Source organism: Copadichromis virginalis, linkage group LG17, assembly GCF_057382275.1.
Source record: "Copadichromis virginalis isolate Kocher_CV1m ecotype Utaka linkage group LG17, C_Virginalis_male_GT1.1, whole genome shotgun sequence".
In the NCBI taxonomy this organism is placed as follows: Eukaryota; Metazoa; Chordata; class Actinopteri; order Cichliformes; family Cichlidae; genus Copadichromis; species Copadichromis virginalis.
The window spans coordinates 18,525,176-18,544,338 of NC_140634.1; the positions used below are offsets into that span (position 1 = coordinate 18,525,176).

At 42.9% G+C, this 19,163-nt stretch overlaps 2 protein-coding genes across 5 annotated transcripts in view; both read left to right on the top strand.

Annotated features, from left to right (window-relative positions):
- The window catches only part of lrp6 (low density lipoprotein receptor-related protein 6), a 50,267-nt gene extending 45,783 nt beyond the window's left edge, over positions 1-4,484 (top strand). For all 4 annotated transcript variants that reach the window (XM_085435994.1, XM_085435996.1, XM_085435995.1 and 1 more), the window contains exon 23: positions 86-4,484. In XM_085435994.1, coding sequence (XP_085292120.1) covers positions 86-386 — 301 coding nt within the window. In that variant the 3' untranslated portion in view covers positions 387-4,484. The remainder of the gene's footprint in view (positions 1-85) is intronic.
- Positions 4,485-5,627: 1,143 nt separating this feature from the next.
- LOC146689277 (E3 SUMO-protein ligase ZBED1-like) lies at positions 5,628-6,542 on the top strand. The gene has a single exon (XM_085437584.1). The coding sequence runs from the start codon at positions 5,628-5,630 to the stop codon at positions 6,468-6,470; it is 843 nt and encodes a 280-aa protein (XP_085293710.1). The 3' UTR covers positions 6,471-6,542.
- The last annotated feature ends 12,621 nt before the right edge of the window (positions 6,543-19,163 follow it).

The following is a 19,163-nucleotide window of genomic DNA, read 5'->3' on the forward strand; positions in this document are numbered from 1 at the left end:
TGTGACCTTTGACCTCTCTACACCAAGTGAAAGAAGCAGAAAAAAGAATGTTTTTTGTTCTCACTCTGCCGTTTCTCTTTTTCAGCTACCGGCCCTACACCTACCGCCACTTTGCCCCTCCCACCACCCCCTGCAGTACCGACGTGTGCGACAGCGACTACACTCCGGGACGCCGAGCGCCGCTCAAGTCCAGCGCCACCGCCAAGGGCTACACCAGCGACCTCAACTACGACTCAGAGCCTTTCCCGCCACCGCCGACGCCCCGCAGCCAGTACCTGTCTGCGGAGGAGAACTGTGAGAGCTGCCCGCCGTCGCCTTACACCGAGCGCAGCTACTCCCATCACCTCTATCCGCCGCCACCGTCGCCCTGCACGGACTCCTCATGAGCCAAATCCCCTGTGATCCCCCACCCCCTCCTCACAGCTCCACCCCCTCACTGTAAATAGCAATTGTGCATATATGAGGTAAAAAACGGGAAAGAGAGACTGATGTAACAGGAGGAGCGAGATGCAGGACGAAAAAGGGAAAAGTGAACCGGGAGCTACAGAACATTTGTACATTGAAAAGAGAAAAGCATATTTATATATTTTCTATACAGTGTTTACTGATAATGCCATAGAGGTTTGTATTAAGAAATTTGTACATTTTTTATGAAAAGGTTTTATTAAAATCATCACAAATATAAGTTGCCTTAAACCAGGAGAAAAGAGGCTGAAGGACACAAAGCACACAAATCAATGGGACGTTTAACTTATGATGCCAAATATAAAAAACATCGACAGCTACAGGGACAAGAAGAGCTCTGCCCGGAGGCTCCTCCCATCGCCGCGCTGCTCTGTAGTTACCATGTAAACTGGATGAGGAGCGGCTGGAGAGAATGTGGTACTGGGTCTTTGATTTGAACTTACCTCTCCTTCTTTTACTGAACGGTTCGTCTGTGTGGGTGTGAGTCATGTGCTGGATTGCGAATCCAGGACACTCGGTCTGAGCAATAAGGCACATATTTACCAATAAATCAAACCAGAAGCCACTGAGTATCGACGACGCTGCAGGGGTTCAAACAACTGTGGTCCAGTCTCTGAGAGCCCCAGAGACGACACGAGCGTGAATTCTTTTTTTTTTTTCTGTTCTGTTTTGTTTGTTGGTTTTGTTTGTTTCTGTTTGTCACAAGGAACTTTTTTTTTTTTAAGTGTCAAACACTGCAGAGAGTTTTGGCACAAACTCTAATGCGCTGCAAAGTACTGCATGAGGCCAAATACAAGCGTCAATGGGAAAACTACAGTCATGACAAGGATTTGACTTGGATGTCCTTGTGAGTTACTGCAGCTTCATATTTGCCCTCCACAAACTACATGGACACATATGTTTAACTACCTGCAGCGCAATACCTGCTATATTTTGCACTCTGCAAACTTCGTGTAAGGTCTGCATATTATATTCAGCAAATTTCAGCTCCACGGCTCTCACTGCAAACTGCTTGGTACTACACCATTAACCTACATGCAGTGCATTATAAACTAGAGGTGTGAGCCCCTGTTACATTTTACTTACCGGTATAACAAACTTCCACTGGCACCCGTCGTGCTCACACTGACCTCCACGCAGTGCTTGACAAAAAAAAGAATCTTTTTTTCTTCTTTTCTTTTCCTTCTCATTTTCACATGTGCGCTCGTGTCTCTCCGGAGCCTCTGTAGACACGGCACAAACGCATTGAGGCAGCATGACTCACATCCTCAAACCTCTCCGTTGATGTTCAGACAGGATTTAAACCAAAACGTACGCTTGTGTTTTATGTTCTCATCGAAACGTTCTCATGCCCGACTGCAACTGAAGCGAGCCAAAGCTGCACAGTGGACGCAGGAGGCGCTCTTCAGTTTCCACTTCTGTTTTGGGTTTTTTTTTTTTTTTGTTGTTGTTGTTGTTTTTCCTCACGTGTGGAAGCAGCGTTCCCCTTCAAGAACACGATGTTGTGCCTGACCAGCTTCATATCCTTTTTTTATGTTGTTGTTACTTTGAGGAAAAACACACAAATGAAATCCAGTGCCCACTAAATGCTATATAGTATTTTTGTACCACATATTGTGTAGATAACGTATTTATAAGCTATATAGTAAATCATTGTAAATCCATTGAATTCTTGCAGTACTTTTCATTCCGTCTTTTTTTATATTGCCTCATTATATTTTTCTACAGAAAATCACTCCAAACTTACGGTGACAATCTCCCATCAGTCCAGTCGAAGAACATATCCAGGTTTTCTTGTCTGTTTAAAGTTGCTCTGATGTTTGAAGGACTGTTGTGCCAAATCTTTTTTTTTTTTTTTTTTTTTCTCTCTCTCTTCTCTGTCAAACAACGTGGAGGCAGATGTTGGGACCAGAGGAGAAACATGAGACGCTCGTGTCTGTTAGTCTATTTGTGTCTTTACGCTCTGAGTGAACTTCAATCTTTTTTTCATGAATCGTCAGAGAAGTTTCGTTTCCCTTCCTGCTTTTGTAGGAGATGAATAACACCAGCATGAATTTGAAGACAATCTGATGTTCTACACATTTTTTATTTTTTTAATGTCGGTCTTTAAGCCACTTTTCTGGCTTTTTATTCACCTTATTGTCGTCAGAATCCAAATACAGGGTGCAAGTGAAAACGTGACATTTTAACATTTTAATCAGAACCCCAAACCACTGGCAAGCAGAAACTTCAGTTCGTCTTGATACTTTTTTTGCTTGATAATTGTTTTGTTGTGTCCCCCCCCCCATATCCTTTATTCATTAAAACAAAAACAAAAAAGTATTTAATCTTGGAGTTTGTATTAAAAAAAAAAAAAAAAAGACATAAAGCCAGGACTTTGAGATTCAGGAGTCTGAGACTGAGGGCAAATTTTCAGTCACTGACAAAATTCGTATCATGTAGCGATAAAGTGATTTTATTCTGACGCGTCCTGTTGAGACTAGCTGAATTTCATATTTCCACTGAAGTTTTCTCATTTCATCACTGGATTTTTTAGAAACTGTCTTTATGATCTGAAGAAAGTAGAAAGATATTCTGGGGTCAAACGTCTACAGAGCCAGTGAAGTTCAGAGACATGTTACAGTTTAATGACTTCTCAATATATTAATCTGTGAGAACTGTTTTCCTCCTAATAAACACCCCTGCAATATGTTTTATGTTTAAGATATTTGTACAGATGCTTAGCTGCCACAGACAAAAGCAGCTTTTCTGGGTTTAAGGAACTTGATAAATGAATATAATCACATCATCTGCATATTAGCATTGGCGGGGGCAGATTCTATTCTCATCAATGCAATAACATTACCCAGTACAGTACTTTAATCTCAGATTTTTTTTTCTTCCCCCTCTGGGTTTTGAGGCCCCTTTGCCTGTTTGTTGTTATCTTTAAAGAGCAGCAGTTTCTTTTAAGAAACTGTTACACTCCGGTTTTGTCCTATCCTAGTATTTTTAGCGGCCCACTCCCCCTCAACAATCTCGATATGTGTCCACATCTGTACGAGAGCTTCTTTGTTCTTTAGTTACAATGATCTGCTCTGGGAGAAGTTCTCATTTGCTCTCTGAGCTTTATCAAACTTTTTTCTGTACAAACTATTGTAGCTGACTTACACTGTGTGAAGACAGATAAAGAAAAGATGACTGACACGAATCAAGAACTCATAGCATGAACCCTTGATTCGATAATCTACAACGGCTCGGTCCTCTGTGTTCTCCTCTGATCGGCATTTGCTTCCATGAAGAGTTTGAGCTTATTAAAGTCTTTGTTGTGTCAAGTCTGTGATCTGGGAAGTCAAATGTGAAGAAAATACTGTTAAGAATTACTAAATCTACAAGCTTGACTGAAATTGGAGTCAAAACTTTTTCATATAATGGCAGGTTTAAGGATTTAAAAGGTACAAAAGAAACATTTGAGGGAATAAATGAGTTTACTGATTGGATGAGTCATTTGTCCTGATAAATATTACATGGAATTCCACTTGGTAAATAAAATTATTTGGATAAATCTGGGTTTAAAGAGATATAGCAGCTCTAGTTTGTTTGTTGTATTTGGGAGGAATTTACCAAGAAAACGTCCCTTCTGACTACCGTCAGGCTTTGCAGATCCAGGGACGTTTCTGTGCAGATTGCGAGGAATGTGGATGAAAATGGTTCCAGGAAGTAGAAATGTAAAAAGGTGTTTTAAAAAAAAACTATTAAAAGCACTTTTGTTAGTTTATTGGCGGGTCGACAGGAAAACTGTCGGGATCTGTTTTGATCTTGTGGTGCTTCATGGAGACGACCAACATTTGGTTCGTCATGTTCGTTTAAATTCCACTAACTGTACATTTTTTGTTGTTTTGTTTTGTTTTTTATATGATGACTGCTTTACCTGTAAACCAGATGGACCTGTACAGCCCATCCAGCTGCCACCATAAGCTGTTGTAACTCATCAAATGCTGTTTTTTTCCTCTTTTTGTTAAATATAAAGTGAGTGAACTCTGCATCTGTGTCCTGATTCATGTTTAATAGGCAGAAATGCCAAAAACGTGGTTCTTTAGATTTGACAATACATCAAAATATGAAAAGGTACCTATAAATCACAGACTTAAGGCATTTGTTTTTAGTTGTAGTATTTTTTGCATCCTTAGCCTGATCATTAAGAACAGAAATAAAACCATGTTTACAAAACAAAAACTTTTATTGTGTTTAAAAGAAAATGGGAATACAACTGTCTACTGTAAGAAATGATAATCTGTGCAAGGCTGGACTGGGACAAAAAATCGGCCCGGGCATTTTGACTAGAGACCGGCCCACCAGGATAAAGATTGAAAATGTGACGTCATTCAGGGATAAAACCACAAAGGTTTCTGAGAACTTGTGGCAAGAGGTACTAGCGCGCGCAGGCTTTCAATTGAACTCCGTTACACAGCGATAAAAAGAAACCCCAAAAAAATGGCAAGAAGCTGTTGTATTATTAACTGCAATAGCCGGTCGCATGACAGCCACGGGAAGCCGACGGGTAAAGAGATCGTTGTTTTTTTATTTTTTTTTATCGGATTACATTGTTGAAGAGAATTTTTTAAGCCATGTTTCCGAAGTAAGAGCCGACGGATGGTCTGGATATACCAAATATAACGTCTCAGAACACTCCAGCTCACATGTTAGTCTGCTCCAGGCATTCCCACAAAGGTCAGAGTTTTGTAGTAGTTAATACGTCATTTTTCTTAACATAATTGGTGATATAGGTTACAAGCAAGTCTGGCGCTGAACAGAAATTGTCGCGCTATGCTCCTTTATTTATTGTGCATAAATAGTGAATTGTCCTGACACAATATTGCGTTTCGCTTCTGTTATTACTAGGGATGTAAGAAAATATCGATACAACGAAATATCGCGATATTTCACGCAATGATACTGAATCGATATTTAAAATCAGTGTTATCGATTTTTTTTCATTGAAAAATAACATGCATTTACTGTTTATTTCTTTTGTATGTTGGAATTCAAACTCCGGCCACTGGTTTGCAGTTTTCACCGCCTTTACTATAACGTAAAAACAGGTCTCGCGATAACTGTAGAAGCGTCTAGTTTGCCAAAAGAACGAAGTAGAACAGTCAGTGGACGTGTGTGATGCTAGCTAACTGATGACTGAAGAGGAGAGGATACAGCCGGCCCCCGCAGCTTTCAAAGCTGATGTGTGGACTTATTTTAGATTTAGGACAAAAGAAGGCAGTAAAGACTATGACAAGAGCTATGCAGTCTGTAAAATCTGCACCGCCAGAGTCAAATATTCCGGTAACACAACAAATTTACGAACACACGTGTCTAGACACCATAGCGACGTAGCGTCAAATGCTAATTTTAAAACGAAACGAGGTGATCCCTCTCAACGGACAATTGAAGAAGTTAACTTTTCGAAACTACCAGCAACTTCAACTCGTGCAACAAAAATAACGCAGTCAGTACTTGTTTTTATTTGCAAAGACATGCGCCCTCTGAGTGTTGTGGAGAATAAAGGATTTCGTAATATGATTAAAATGCTGGAGCCCCGTTACACCGTTCCTTCTCGACAACACATCACGGACATCGCTCTGCCAAAGTTGTACCAAGAAGTCAAAGCGACAGTGCTGGACTCTCTCAGCTCGGCTGAGACAGTTGCTCTGACATGCGACGCTTGGACTTCAAGAGCCACTGAATCGTACGTAACTGTTACAGCACATCACATAACGGACCAGTGGAACCTTCAGTCTCATGTACTACAAACCCGAGCCATGCATGACAGTCACACAGGTGAGCACATTGCAGCGTTACTAACTGACGCTGTGGCTGAATGGGGATTGAACGCAAAGGACCTTGTTGTTGTTACCGATAATGCACCAAACATGGCTCTCGCGGCTAGACTTGCAGGCATGACGCACATACAATGTTTTGCACACAGTCTGAATCTCGCCTCACAGAAAGCACTGAAAATACAATCCGTGGTGTGACTTCTCGGGAGGATCCGACGTGTAACAGCCTTTTTCAGGCGCAGCACCACAGCCAGCAACCAGTTGAAGCAGAAACAGTGTCTCCTTCAGCTACCAGCTCACAGATTGATCACGGACATAATTACAAGATGGAACAGCTCCTATGATATGATAGAACGATTTTTAGAACAGCAACCAGCCATCTGTGCAGCTCTGCTTTCTGCAGAAATTTTCACATTGAGTGAATCTGACATCAGATGTGCAGAAGAAGTTGTCAGGGCACTCAAGCCTATGAAGGAAGCCACCCTGGTGATGTCACAGGAGAGTATGCCAACCCTGTCCATCATTGCTCCTCTTCATTCCAAGCTTGTGATGGGTGCACAAGAAAGTGTTGATGATACACCGACAGTAAGGGACATTAAGACTGCCATAGCAGAAGATCTGGGAAAGAGATATGTAAATGAGAGGGAGACACTATGGCTGGCATCAACTGTTGATCCTCGGTTTAAGGACCTGCCCTTCCTGTCTGAAGCAGAGACCAGTGAGACCTATTCCAGACTGTTGGACACTGTGGTGACTGTGATAAAGAAGGAAGAAAATGTAAGTAAATTAATTAATTTATTTGGAAAAATTCAACTGAAGTTATAAGCAAGTGAATAAAGTAAAAAGCAAAAAAAGAAAAATGCATATTGATGACATTTGTCATCAAATATTAGTGAAAAACAGGGTGAAGCTTGGATTTGAATTTTGACTTTCTGACATTAATACTATTTGAATTTAATGTTTTTCAGCAGCAAAAGAATGAGGAGACTGACAAACAGGTGGAGGAAGAGAATGCCACAGAGGAGGCTCATCACCCACATATCAAAGACAACTTTGACTCCATCCCTCGGCCACCCCTAAAGAGACAGAGGACCTCATGTGCATTGGTGGACTTGCTCGGAGCTACGTTTGCCTCTACTAGTGACAATACTGCACCAAAATTAGAACATGATGTTGCTGCAGCTGAGATCAAGAGGTATAGAGATGAGACCCCTTTGCCTCTCACAGGAAATCCTCTCAGTTGGTGGAAGGACGATGAACAGGAATACCCTCAGCTATCCAAAGTAGCAAGGAGTTTCCTATGCATTCCTGGAACAAGTGTTTCTGCAGAGAGAGTTTTCTCCTCTGCAGGAGACATAGTAAATGCACAGAGAAGTGTCCTGAGAGCTGACCATGTCGATCAGCTTGTATTCCTGCACAAAAATCTGGAAATTGAAAAATAAACACTGAGAAAACACTACACATGTAAAATCTCTGATATGAGAATGTTTGGTATTTTGGTTGAGTCTCATAAGCACTTTTATTTAGATGAGTAAATTCCTTTTTTCAGGTTGTACTAAAAGTGTTCCATTGATGGACACTGCAGAGCTGTACTTTATTTTATTAACACTTAGTTGTAATAGCACTTTACATTTTTTGTTAATGTTTACTTGGATGGATTCTTCAAGCAATTTCATTTTTGATTTATATTTGTTTATGTTAAGGTCACATAAAAAGTACTTTGTTTTGATGCTCCATAGAGCAGTTTTTGGATAAGTATTTTACAATCATAGTACTTAGAAAGACTTCAGTGTTACATGTTTACTTTTTTCATGTTAAAAAATACTTGATATTTCAGTAAAGTAGTTTTTGTTTGTTTATTTGACATGACTTCTAATAAGGCAGATGTTAATTTCTCCATTCATTTTGAACTTAGAGTGTTTTTGTTTCAGATGTTTCATGTCAAGCATTAAACAGTTTGGACTGTTTACTGTGAGTTTTCCTAATTAAATTTAGTCCTACTAAACACAAATATCGTCTGGCTTTTAGTATTGCAATATATCGTATCGTCTACCCTGTATTATGATACATATTGTATCGCCAGATTCTTGCCAATACACACCCCTAGTTATTACCATGGTACATTGACAAAAACATATACTTTTATTCACAGGATAAAACAGTTGTTTTGTATCACTAATTGTCCAGTGTGATTACAGCATACAATATTATTGTCACTGCTACATTTCTGTAATGCTACCAGAAATTATTTCCACTACTAATTAATTACCGTTGAGCTCAAAGGTTATATTAATAAACGGTTAACGAATGTGTATTTATGAAGACGATTTGTGAGGCTGGTAAACTTACCTTTGTTCGTACGATGGTCTTTCGTTCTACACGGTGCATTTCAAGGTCCTGTACCCATCCGTCGGTAAACTGTACCTGGGCTTGTTGCAGTGACCTGAAGTTACTAAACTTCATGAGTGTATGCACTCACTCCAAGAACCGTATAATTATAAATCTGAGCGTGGTGAAAGTTGGGCAGCACGCTAACGTATTTTGTCCACTCTGTGTTCTCGTAAGGGTCTGACCCTTTCACTCCTTTGATTTTTTCCTCGTATCTTTTCTTTGTCTTTTCGTCGAGTCTGTCTTTGTACGGACCGGCATTGTTCTCCTTTTGTTTTGTACATTCCTTTTTTGTGTGGCAAAGAAAAAACAAGAAGGTATTGGAACCGGAGAATGAACGTTTTGCGGAGCTGCAAATGCTTGCATTTGATGCGGTACTTGGATTGTTTTGCCACGAGTTCCCGGCATGCAATGCGCGAAAATCACGTGATTGCTAAACAAGGGGGAGGGTGCATCCGGCCTCCTCGGCTGTAATTGGTCCAGCCCAGAGTCGATCATGACCAATTGGCCAATCCAACACCTTTCATTATATATACCCTTACTAAAAAAAGAAAAAAAAAATCCATCGGCCCATAAAAACAAAAAATCGCCAGCGGCCCCGGTATGCCCGATGGCCAGTCCAGCTATGGCTAGAGCTGAAGAGGATGATCACCCTTGGCCTTACATACAAAGGATGTTTCGCTTAAAAGCAGTACAAAAGAACAGCTATGTCTTCAGCGTCATTGTCTTCAGTGAGAGCCAAAACAACAACTTTTCAGCGTGAAAAAACTCAGCTCGTGTAACCTGAGGAAATGGTAAGTTTTCTCTAAATATCTTTTAGCTGTGGTTAGCTGGATGTCAGTCTTATGTTACAGCAGCTGTGTCGAGCTCGAGCTGCGAGTCATATTTTTGGCACTACGTTGTAGTGAGATAAGTTTGTGGATGTTTTGTGCAGCTTCAGCTGTCCTTTTAACTGCTTGCTGGTTAGCTAGCATGAGCTATAAGCTAACAACTAGCCTGGTTAATGACGCCAGAGTTCCACGCACATGCAAACAGCCCGTCTCTACTGCTTTAACTGTTAAAACAGAAGGCAATACTCCGACTGACAGGGTTTATTATGTGAAACAGCAGCTTGTTTAGTTTAAACAGTCTGCATTAAGCTGGGCAAACACTTTCAGTCGCGTTATTCAGCACCTGCTCAAACTGTACAATTAAATCGCAGGGGTTAGAAGTTAATAGGTCACGATGCAGGGTCTCACACTATACGGCCTGATGCTCTGATGCGACCTGAGTGCTCAAACTGTGCATTCATAACATGAAGCTTATCATACAAAATCTGTCCCTCGTTCTCCCATTTTGACCTCGGGACTTCCAGGTTATACTCGGCACAGATGTTCCTGTACACTATGCCGGCCACTTGGTTATGGCGTCCCATGTATGCCTTGCCTGCTAGCATCTTGCACCCTGCTGTTATGTGCTGGATTGTCTCTGGGGCATCTTTACACAGCCTGCACCTGGGGTCTTGCCTGGTGTGATAGACTCCAGCCTCTATGGATCTTGTACTCAGAGCTTGTTCTTGTGCTGCCATGATTAGTGCCTCTGTGCTGTCTTTCAGTCCAGCTTTGTCCAGCCACTGGTAGGATTTCTGGATATCAGCCACCTCCTCTATCTGCCGGTGGTACATACCGTGCAGGGGCCTGTCCTTCCATGATGGTTCCTCGTCTCCCTCCTCTTTCTTGGGTTTCTGCTGCCTGAGGTATTCACTGAGCACTCGGTCAGTTGGGGCCATCTTTCCAATGTATTCTTGGATGTTCGTTGTCTCACCCTGGACTGTGGTGCTGACACTCACCAGTCCCCGGCCCCCTTCCTTCCGCTTAGCGTACAGCCTCAGGGTGCTGGACTTGGGGTGAAACCCTCCATGCATGGTATGGAGCTTTCTTGTCTTTATGTCAGTGGCTTCTATCTCCTCCTTTGGCCAGCCTGTTACCCCAGCAGGGTACCTGATCACGGGCGGGGCGTACGTGTTGATGGCCCGGATCTTGTTCTTACCATTCAGCTGACTCCTCAGGACTTGCCTGACCCTCTGCAGGTACTTGGTGGTTGCAGCTTTTCTAGCGGCCTCTTCATGGTTCCCATTCGCCTGCGGGATCCCCAGGTACTTGTAACTGTTCTCTATGTCTGCAATGTTGCCTTCTGGTAGTTCAATCCCCTCAGTTCTGACTACCTTCCCTCTCTTTGTTACCATCCGACTACACTTCTCCAGTCCGAACGACATTCCAATGTCATTGCTGTATAGCCTGGTAGTGTGGATCAGTGAATCGATGTCTCGTTCACTCTTGGCATACAGCTTGATGTCATCCATGTACAGGAGGTGGCTGACAACTGCTCCGTTCCGTAGTCGGTATCCGTAGTCAGTCTTGTTAATGATCTCACTGAGGGGGTTCAGGCCTATGCAGAACAGCAGTGGGGACAGAGCATCTCCTTGGTAGATCCCGCACTTGATGGTGACTTGTGCTATGGGCTTGGAGTTGGCCTCTAGTGTTGTACACCACATCCCCATTGAGTTCCTGATGAAGGCTCTTAGGGTCCCATTGATCTTGTACAATTCTAGGCATTCCAGTATCCAGCTGTGGGGCATTGAGTCATAGGCCTTCTTGTAATCAATCCAGGCAGTGCACAGGTTGGTCAGTCTGGTCTTGCAGTCTCGGCTGACTGTTCTGTCTACCAGTAGCTGGTGTTTTGCGCCTCTGGTATTCTTGCCAATTCCTTTCTGTGTCCTGCTCATGTATTGACCCATGTGCCTGTTCATCTTAGCCAATATGATGCCTGACAGGAGCTTCCATGTAGTGCTGAGGCAGGTTATTGGTCGGTAGTTGGAGGGGACCGGTCCTTGGGGATCAGGACAGTCCGACCTTCGGTTAGCCATTCCGAGTGTCTCTCGTTAACTAGCAGCTGGTTCATTTGTGCTGCCAGACGCTCGTGGAGTGCAGTCAGCTTCTTTAGCCACTAGGCGTGAACCATGTCGGGCCCTGGTGCTGTCCAACTCTTCATACTGGAGACCCTTTCTTGGATATCTGCCACTGTGATGGTTACTGGACCCTGTTCAGGGAGGTCGCTGTGGTCTGCCCTCAGATCCAGCCACTGAGCATTGCCTTTATGGGTTGCGTCCTTCTCCCATATGCTCTTCCAGTATTGCTCCGTCTCCAGCCTTGGTGGTGCTGTTCTCTTATTATTGTTCCCTTGCCACTGAGAGTACACCTTTGCTGGTTCTGTGGAGAACAGCTTGTTTATTCTCCTGCCTTCTATCTCTCTGGTGTACCTCCTCAAGCGGCTGGCCAAGGCTGTGAGTCTTTGCTTGGCAGTTTCCAAGGCCTCAGGTATGGACAGCTTGCTGTATTTCTTATGCACCTTCTTTGTCGCACCTTTCTGCAACTCCGATAGTTGGCTAACCTCCCTCCATGCTACTTTGATCTTGCCCTCTAGCCTCCTTCTCCATGGAGGGTACTGCCCCTTGTGGCTGTTCAACTTGTAGCCAAGCATCTCACTGATCACTGCTGCCGTATTGTAGATCAGCTTGTTAGTGTCGGTAATTGTGGTTGTAGGTATTGTCCGTAGTGCTGCATTAACATCATCTAGCAGACCTTCTGAGGGTACTTCACATAATCTTGGTAACCGGCTACGGGGGATCCAGGTTTCAAGCTTGGCCATGATCCTATTTTTTCAGGTCAGTTCCTCTCGCAATCAACTGTGAGAGCAGTCCCTTCTTTCGAATGTTGGAACACTGAGCTACTAGTTGTTTCGCCGTCATTGTGGATGTTGGGTATCGAAGAATCCATAGGTCCCTCATCCTATTCATATAGCCCCTTCCGCCGGGGTTACTTGCGTAGTAGCATTCCAACAACGCCCTGTTTTCGTCTCTTGCCCACCGATGCCTTCTTGTTCCAGTAGCCCACTTTTCGTCAGGGTGCCCTGGTTCCTCAACACCTGACGCGGACCTTGTTGATCCGGGCGATGTCCGAGCCGGCATGCCTTCATATTTATCTGTCTCGCTCATATCTGTGGTAGGCTTGCTTAGCATAGGGGGTCTAACCTTAGGACCCTTACTGGATACAGACGCCCCAGGCAGGAATCGAACTTGCGATCCTCTGTTCCAAAGGCGTGTAGTCTAACCACTGCGCCCGGGTCCTTGTTTTGAAGCGAGCTCAGCACATCATGTAATTCGTACAAAGCCATACCTGTGTCCGCTTGGGGTGGGATGTAGACCACCGTGGCGATGACCGAGGTGAACTCACGGGGCAGATAGAAAGGGCGGCACTTAATGCTCAGGAACTCCAGATGTGGCGAGCAGCCGCTGGAAAGAGTAGAAATGCTCCTGGCATCACACCACTTTCAGTTTACCATGAAACACACTCCTCCACCTTTGGTTTTGTTCGACTCTGCCGTTCTGTCTGCGTGGAGCACAAAGAATGAATCCGACGGAGTTATGGCCTGGTCCGGCACGGTGGGGGTCAGCCATGTCTCCGTGAAGCACAGAATGTTGCAGTCCCTCATGTCACAAGTGATCTGCTGTCGTATACTATAAGACTAGAGGATTTTGGGATGTAAACCAGAGCAAAAAATAAGTAAAAAAACAAGAAAAGTGGATAGTTGGAGCGGAGCGGTCAGGAAGGCGTCTGGACGTGGCCGCGCCATTCAGTGTCCACAGGAGGATCTATTGGCGAGCACTGCTTAGCCTTGCATGCATTCTTATTTTAAACTTAATCTGGAATTCATTGTAAACTGTTTGTGCGGGATATGAATGACAAGATTTTGTTTTTCTACAAGAGTTAGTAAAAACCATCTCCAGTGTGATCAAATCTTCTTGCCAAACATCTGCAGCTTGGCAGTGTATACAGCACTATAATGCCCAGACCTAATTTTTTTTAAAAACCATACATCTTTCCACAGGTCTCAACTTCATCAGACGTCACCTAGACACAGAGCTGGATGAGGCCAGCGCAAACAGCAGCCTAACCGACTAAGATGATGGCTCCATGGGGTCAGGAAAGCCAGAGGCAGGGGAGCTGGAGAGTTACCTTTCATGTCCATTCACTGGAGGTGTGGCTCTATTGCATGGCGTTCCTCACATCAAGAAGCTGTCGATCAAAATCAATACAGCTCTTCCTGCATCAGGAGCCTCTGAAAGACTTCTTAGTCATGCAGGACTCCTGCCTAACCCTAACTCCTCCCTAACCCCCCTCCTGTTCACTGCCAAACGGTCACAGCTTCACAGCAAGAACCTTGAGAGCCAACTGCTGCTGAAGCTGAACCACCATTTCACTGACTGAAGAAACAATTTATGGTAAAGTGAGCCATACACATATGTACATCCACATACTGGAAATTTGTATTTCTTTTATAAATAGTTTTACTCTGATTTCAGTGTTTATTTGTTAGTGTAGTTTTTACATATTACATTGTGTTAATCCACTGTCCATACTTCGAGGGTATTTTAGTATACAAAGAACATTTTATAGTTTTGTTAGAATGTCTATTCCTGTGGAATTTTAGCGTGTGTGTGTGTGTGTGTGTGTGTGTGTGTGTGTGTGTGTGTGTGTGTGTGTGTGTGTGTGTGTGTGTGTTTGTTTCCTGCTGTCCGCCTTGGGAACAAACTTTTCCTGATTATACCTGTTGCATCTCTGTGTCATTTGTTTCTGATTTACTTAATCCCTCCTTGTATTTAAAAGAACCACCCCTAGTATGACATTCTGGCGCATCAGCTGTAGCCTGTTATGTTGAAATTGCCTGTTCTGTTTTCTCTGAGGCTGCTGTAAATGTGAATATATTTACTGTGGGTTTTTCTTGAAAAAGCTTTACGTTGTGAAAAACTGAAATCTTGAAATTAGAATTGTTGTGCCTTATTTTGTGGATCTTTTTACATATATTCCTTTTGAAAATACTAAAATTTGTATATTTATTTATTTTTGTTTGTCTGATAGCATTTATTTATAAAATAAATCGGACATTTCAAACAGTTACTCGCTACTTACTCAGTACTTGAGTAGCCTTTTCACCAAATACTTTTTTACTCTTACTCGAGTAACTTTTTTGATGACTACTTTTCACTTTTACTTGAGTAATAATATTTTAAAGTAATGATACTCTTACTTGAGTACAATTTTTGGATACTTGACCCACCTCTGGCTGTAGGCTGTGTGACATCAACTTTTGATGTTTGAAACATCAACTGCAGCTCTTCATCATGCCACAGGATGGAGCTTTGGCACAAAACACCCACATAACCACTTCCCATAGTTCACAGTCACTGAAGAGGTGAACTAATGGGAACACCAAGTCAGTTGTGGAAAGAAGATAGAACGGACATGATAACTTTTAGTATTGAGTACATTTCAAGTCCACAGTGGAATAAATCACTGACAATCCTGAATACTGAAGTAAAAAAGAATGTTGAATCCCTCCTGAAACAAGAGTCTCTGTGTATTGATGAACATTCATGTATTTCTGAAATATCAGATGACTACCAACTACCAACAACAGCAGTTATCTTCACATCAATGCAGACACATGGTTACCAGAAGCTTCTGGCTGATCTAATTGGGTGACTATTGTTTGTCATCAGTTTCCATTCATTGCTTCACTGTGAAAACCAGCCAGTGAGGAGGAGCTTTACTTTAATACCAAATGTATTTAGCACAATACTGCTGAAATTCACATGGACTAAATTGAACCCTATACTGACCTCAAATCCTCTAGTGTGGACTTTTTACAAAAACAGCTGCTTTATATCTGGACTGCAGGTCCAGATGTTCCAAATGGGAGGGGCTGGACTTTAGAGCTGAGACCAGAGCAGCACACCTGATATCTGAAAACCTGAAGTCCCATGGTCTGAATGAAGAATACAATATTTAGGTGAATCACTTCTGTGGCCACAGGTGTATAAAATCAGCACCCCGGCATGCAGACTGCTGCTACAAACATCTGTGAAAGAACGACTCGCTCTCAGGTGCTCAGTGAACTCCAGTGTGGTACCGTAATAGGATGTCACCTGTGCAACAGGTCCAGTCAGGAAATTTTCTCGGTCTCTTGTGCATGTTACTGTTGTTGGGCAGCAACAACATGTTCAAAAGATTGGTCTGTAACATACGGTGGCCCTGAGAGGCCAAACGGACTGCAACTTCAGAAAACACTTATTTTTGTGCAAATGTTTAATAATGAAGAACATTAAAACATTACTGTTGGCCACATGCCAGCAAAGTTATGTGACATTAGCGATGTTTGTACGTACAGCATTTACTTTGTTTTAAAGCCTTTAATTTATACGCCGTTTGATAGTCGACCTTAATCTTACAGAGAATCTGATGATTTTGCGGATAATTAAAGTCAGTCATATATCCACAAACACAACAGGCTGAAAGTCAGTGATGCTGCTCGGTTTGCAGTCCTGAATATCACGGCACAAGCAGGATTCACTGCACTGTTAATGTTAGCTATGTTATATTGCTGCCTCTGTTCGGTGGTGTCGAGCCAAACGGACTTTAACATGTGTTTGAACGAGCTGACGGTTCACTCGTTAAGCTGGAAGAAAGATGCTTTAATCACAGGAGTCACACATGTGTCCACTGTACCATCTGGGAACTCTTTTTGTTTAGCACTCGTAATAACACAAACACTAAATCCTCCTTCTCTTGTGCTCTTTTGTAGTAGTGTATACTAGAGATGGCACGATACCACTTTTTTATGTCCGATACCGATACCGATATCATAAATTTGGATATCTGCCGATACCGATATGAATCCGATATAGTGTTTTTTAATCAACAAAACTGTTTTTTAAAATATCTTGCTGCATTTTGCAAGTCTGCAAGTTCATACTCAAGTTTAAAACAACAACTACACTAAAGCTATTCTGTTATACCTGTATACAAAAAAAATATTTCATAGTTCAGCAATACTGATCAATCTAATAAACTTAGACCTACACCATCCTCCCTATTCTGGTATTTTAAAGAGTACTTAGCGTAAATATTAAGCAACCTAACTAATAGGGTTCCAACTCCCAGCAACAACAAAAATAAATAAATAAAAAATAGGGAACCACCCCTCACGCTCCACCTCATGATGCTTAATCGACGTAATCAACCTTAATTTGATGCAGTGTGAAAAAAAATGCACAGAAATCAATTATTTTTCAAGAAATATTAAATAGATTCAACATCTTTCTTCAACAAAATTGCAGACTGCACAGATGGTACCTTCCCAAAGGAAAAAGTACTATAGCTTACTAGGGTATATATATTAGACTTAATAGTCACTATATACAGTAATTGACTTCTATTCATTTTACATCAAATTAAAACTTTGGGTGTCAGATAATTATTTATTAAAAGCTAGACATTTTAAATGAGAATAAGAAAGAAAAGTATGTCTTTGTGCCCCCTTTTCCCAGTTAATGCCCTATCGGCCCCCCTGGCTAAACTTTGCTAGATCTGCCCCTGCACAGTTACCAGCGTCAGCTACGTAGAAAAAGATCCTCGAGTAGAAAGTAATATTAAATAAATTCTAACAACAGCTGATCAAGCTTAAACGTGCTGCTGTTGTTCAGCTGCTGGTTTTCTCTTTCTGGTGCAAAGTGGGCCAAAAACAAAGACGGACTCGCGACAGAAAAGCAGATCAGCTGATCATTTAAGCAGTTTCACGATTGAAGTAGCAGCCGGAGAGCGAGAGGCAGTCGCTCGTTAAGCTTAACGCAGGAATGCTTTACAAACATTCAGAGATGGACTTACACACTTGCTTTACTTCTCTCGGGGATAACTTTGTCGGAGATGAAATGCCAGGTTGCTAGCGAAGCTCCAAATGCTATCCAGACCACAGGTCCCGCATGCCACAGCCGCTCTATCACGTGATGCATACTGCTCCGACGTGCTAACGTTCTGAGGTGAGTTACGGCGTGTTGCAAGTTTTGTGAGGTGCTTTCGTGATATTTAATGGATCGGATTACATTTTTTATTTTTCTCCGATATCCGATCCAGTCATTTAGGTCAGTATCGGACCGATACCGATACGTAATATCGGATCGGTCCATCTCTAGTGTATACACCTGAGACTGTCACCTGTCTCTCTGTCCTGCACTCTCTCTCTTTTTCTTTGATTGTGGAATAAACTTATGAACTTGTATTTATAAGTTACACTTGTGTTTGAATCCTGCAGCTTATCACACATTTGATTTCCATGTGTGACAACTGCAAGTGTCCAGAGTGAGGACAGGCTGAGGGACCCACTGCTGCACATCATCTGTGAGGCTTTGCACCCCTGATGATCCACCAGGACAAACTCAGCAGTGTGTGAGGAAGAGGAGGAGGAAGAGCCAGCAGTAGCTGACAGATGGAGAGAATAGACAGACTGTTCCCTGTTTGTGAAGGACTGATAGAAAAGTTTAGAATAACTAATGGTCTGTCCTGAATCAGTCTTATTAGGTAATGTTCAAATAATTTTATCATCCCAGTGTTTTCAGTGTGGGAGAAAGTACTCAGGGCCTTAAAGTTACACACTATGAAAGGCAGAAACAAGTTTAATACTCAGAAACCTAAAGTTTAATACCATCCGGCCATACAAACTACGTCCCAAACTCCACCAACTGGGACTTAACTCCTCTCTGTGCAACTGGATTGTGGACTTCCTCACTAACCGTAGACAGAGTGTCAGAGTGGGTAAGAACACCTCTTCCACCCTTGTGGTCAACACCGGTGCCCCTCAGGGGTGTGTTCTGAGCCCTCTGCTATACACTCTCTTCACCCATGACTGTATTTCCTCCTGCGCGTCCAATCTCATTGTTAAGTTTGCAGATGACACTACAGTGCTCGGACTTATATCCAACAATGATGAGACAAACTATAGGACAGAGGTGCAACAACTAGAGTCATGGTGCCACGACAATAACTTGGTCTTAAACACCAAAAAGACCAAGGAGATCATTGTAGATTTCCGGAAGAGGGGTCATAACAACCATCTGCCTCTCTTCATTGGCAGTGAGGCGGTGGAGAGGGTGAGCAGTTTTAAATTCTTGGGGGTAACTGTGACCGAGGACCTGTCCTGGGGCAACCATATCACCTCAGTTGTACGGAAGGCCCAACAGCGCCTCTACTACCTGAGGAGACTGCGGAGCGCACACATTCCCAGATCTCTGATGTTGAACTTCTACAACTGTGCCATCAGCAGCGTTCTGACGTATGGATTTCTAGTGTGGTTCCCCAGCTGCACCAAGGCCGATCAGCAAGCACTCCAGCGGGTGGTGAAGGAAGCTGGCAGAATTATTGGAACAAGTCTGCCAGAGATCAGTAATATCTTCCCCACTCGCTGTCTGAGGAGGGTGCACAGTATCCTGCGGGACCAACATCACCCTGCGCGCCACCTTTTCCATCTGCTGCCCTCAGGGAGAAGGTACAGGTCTATACAGGCCAGAACATCCAGACTGGCCAACAGCCTGTATCCACAGGCTGTGAGGCTCCTGAACTCTCTGCCCCCCTC

What these genes read in the sequence shown, in the direction of transcription:
- LOC146689277 (XM_085437584.1), top strand. Translation starts at nt 5,628, where the DNA reads ATGACTGAAGAGGAGAGGATACAGCCGGCCCCCGCAGCTTTCAAAGCT.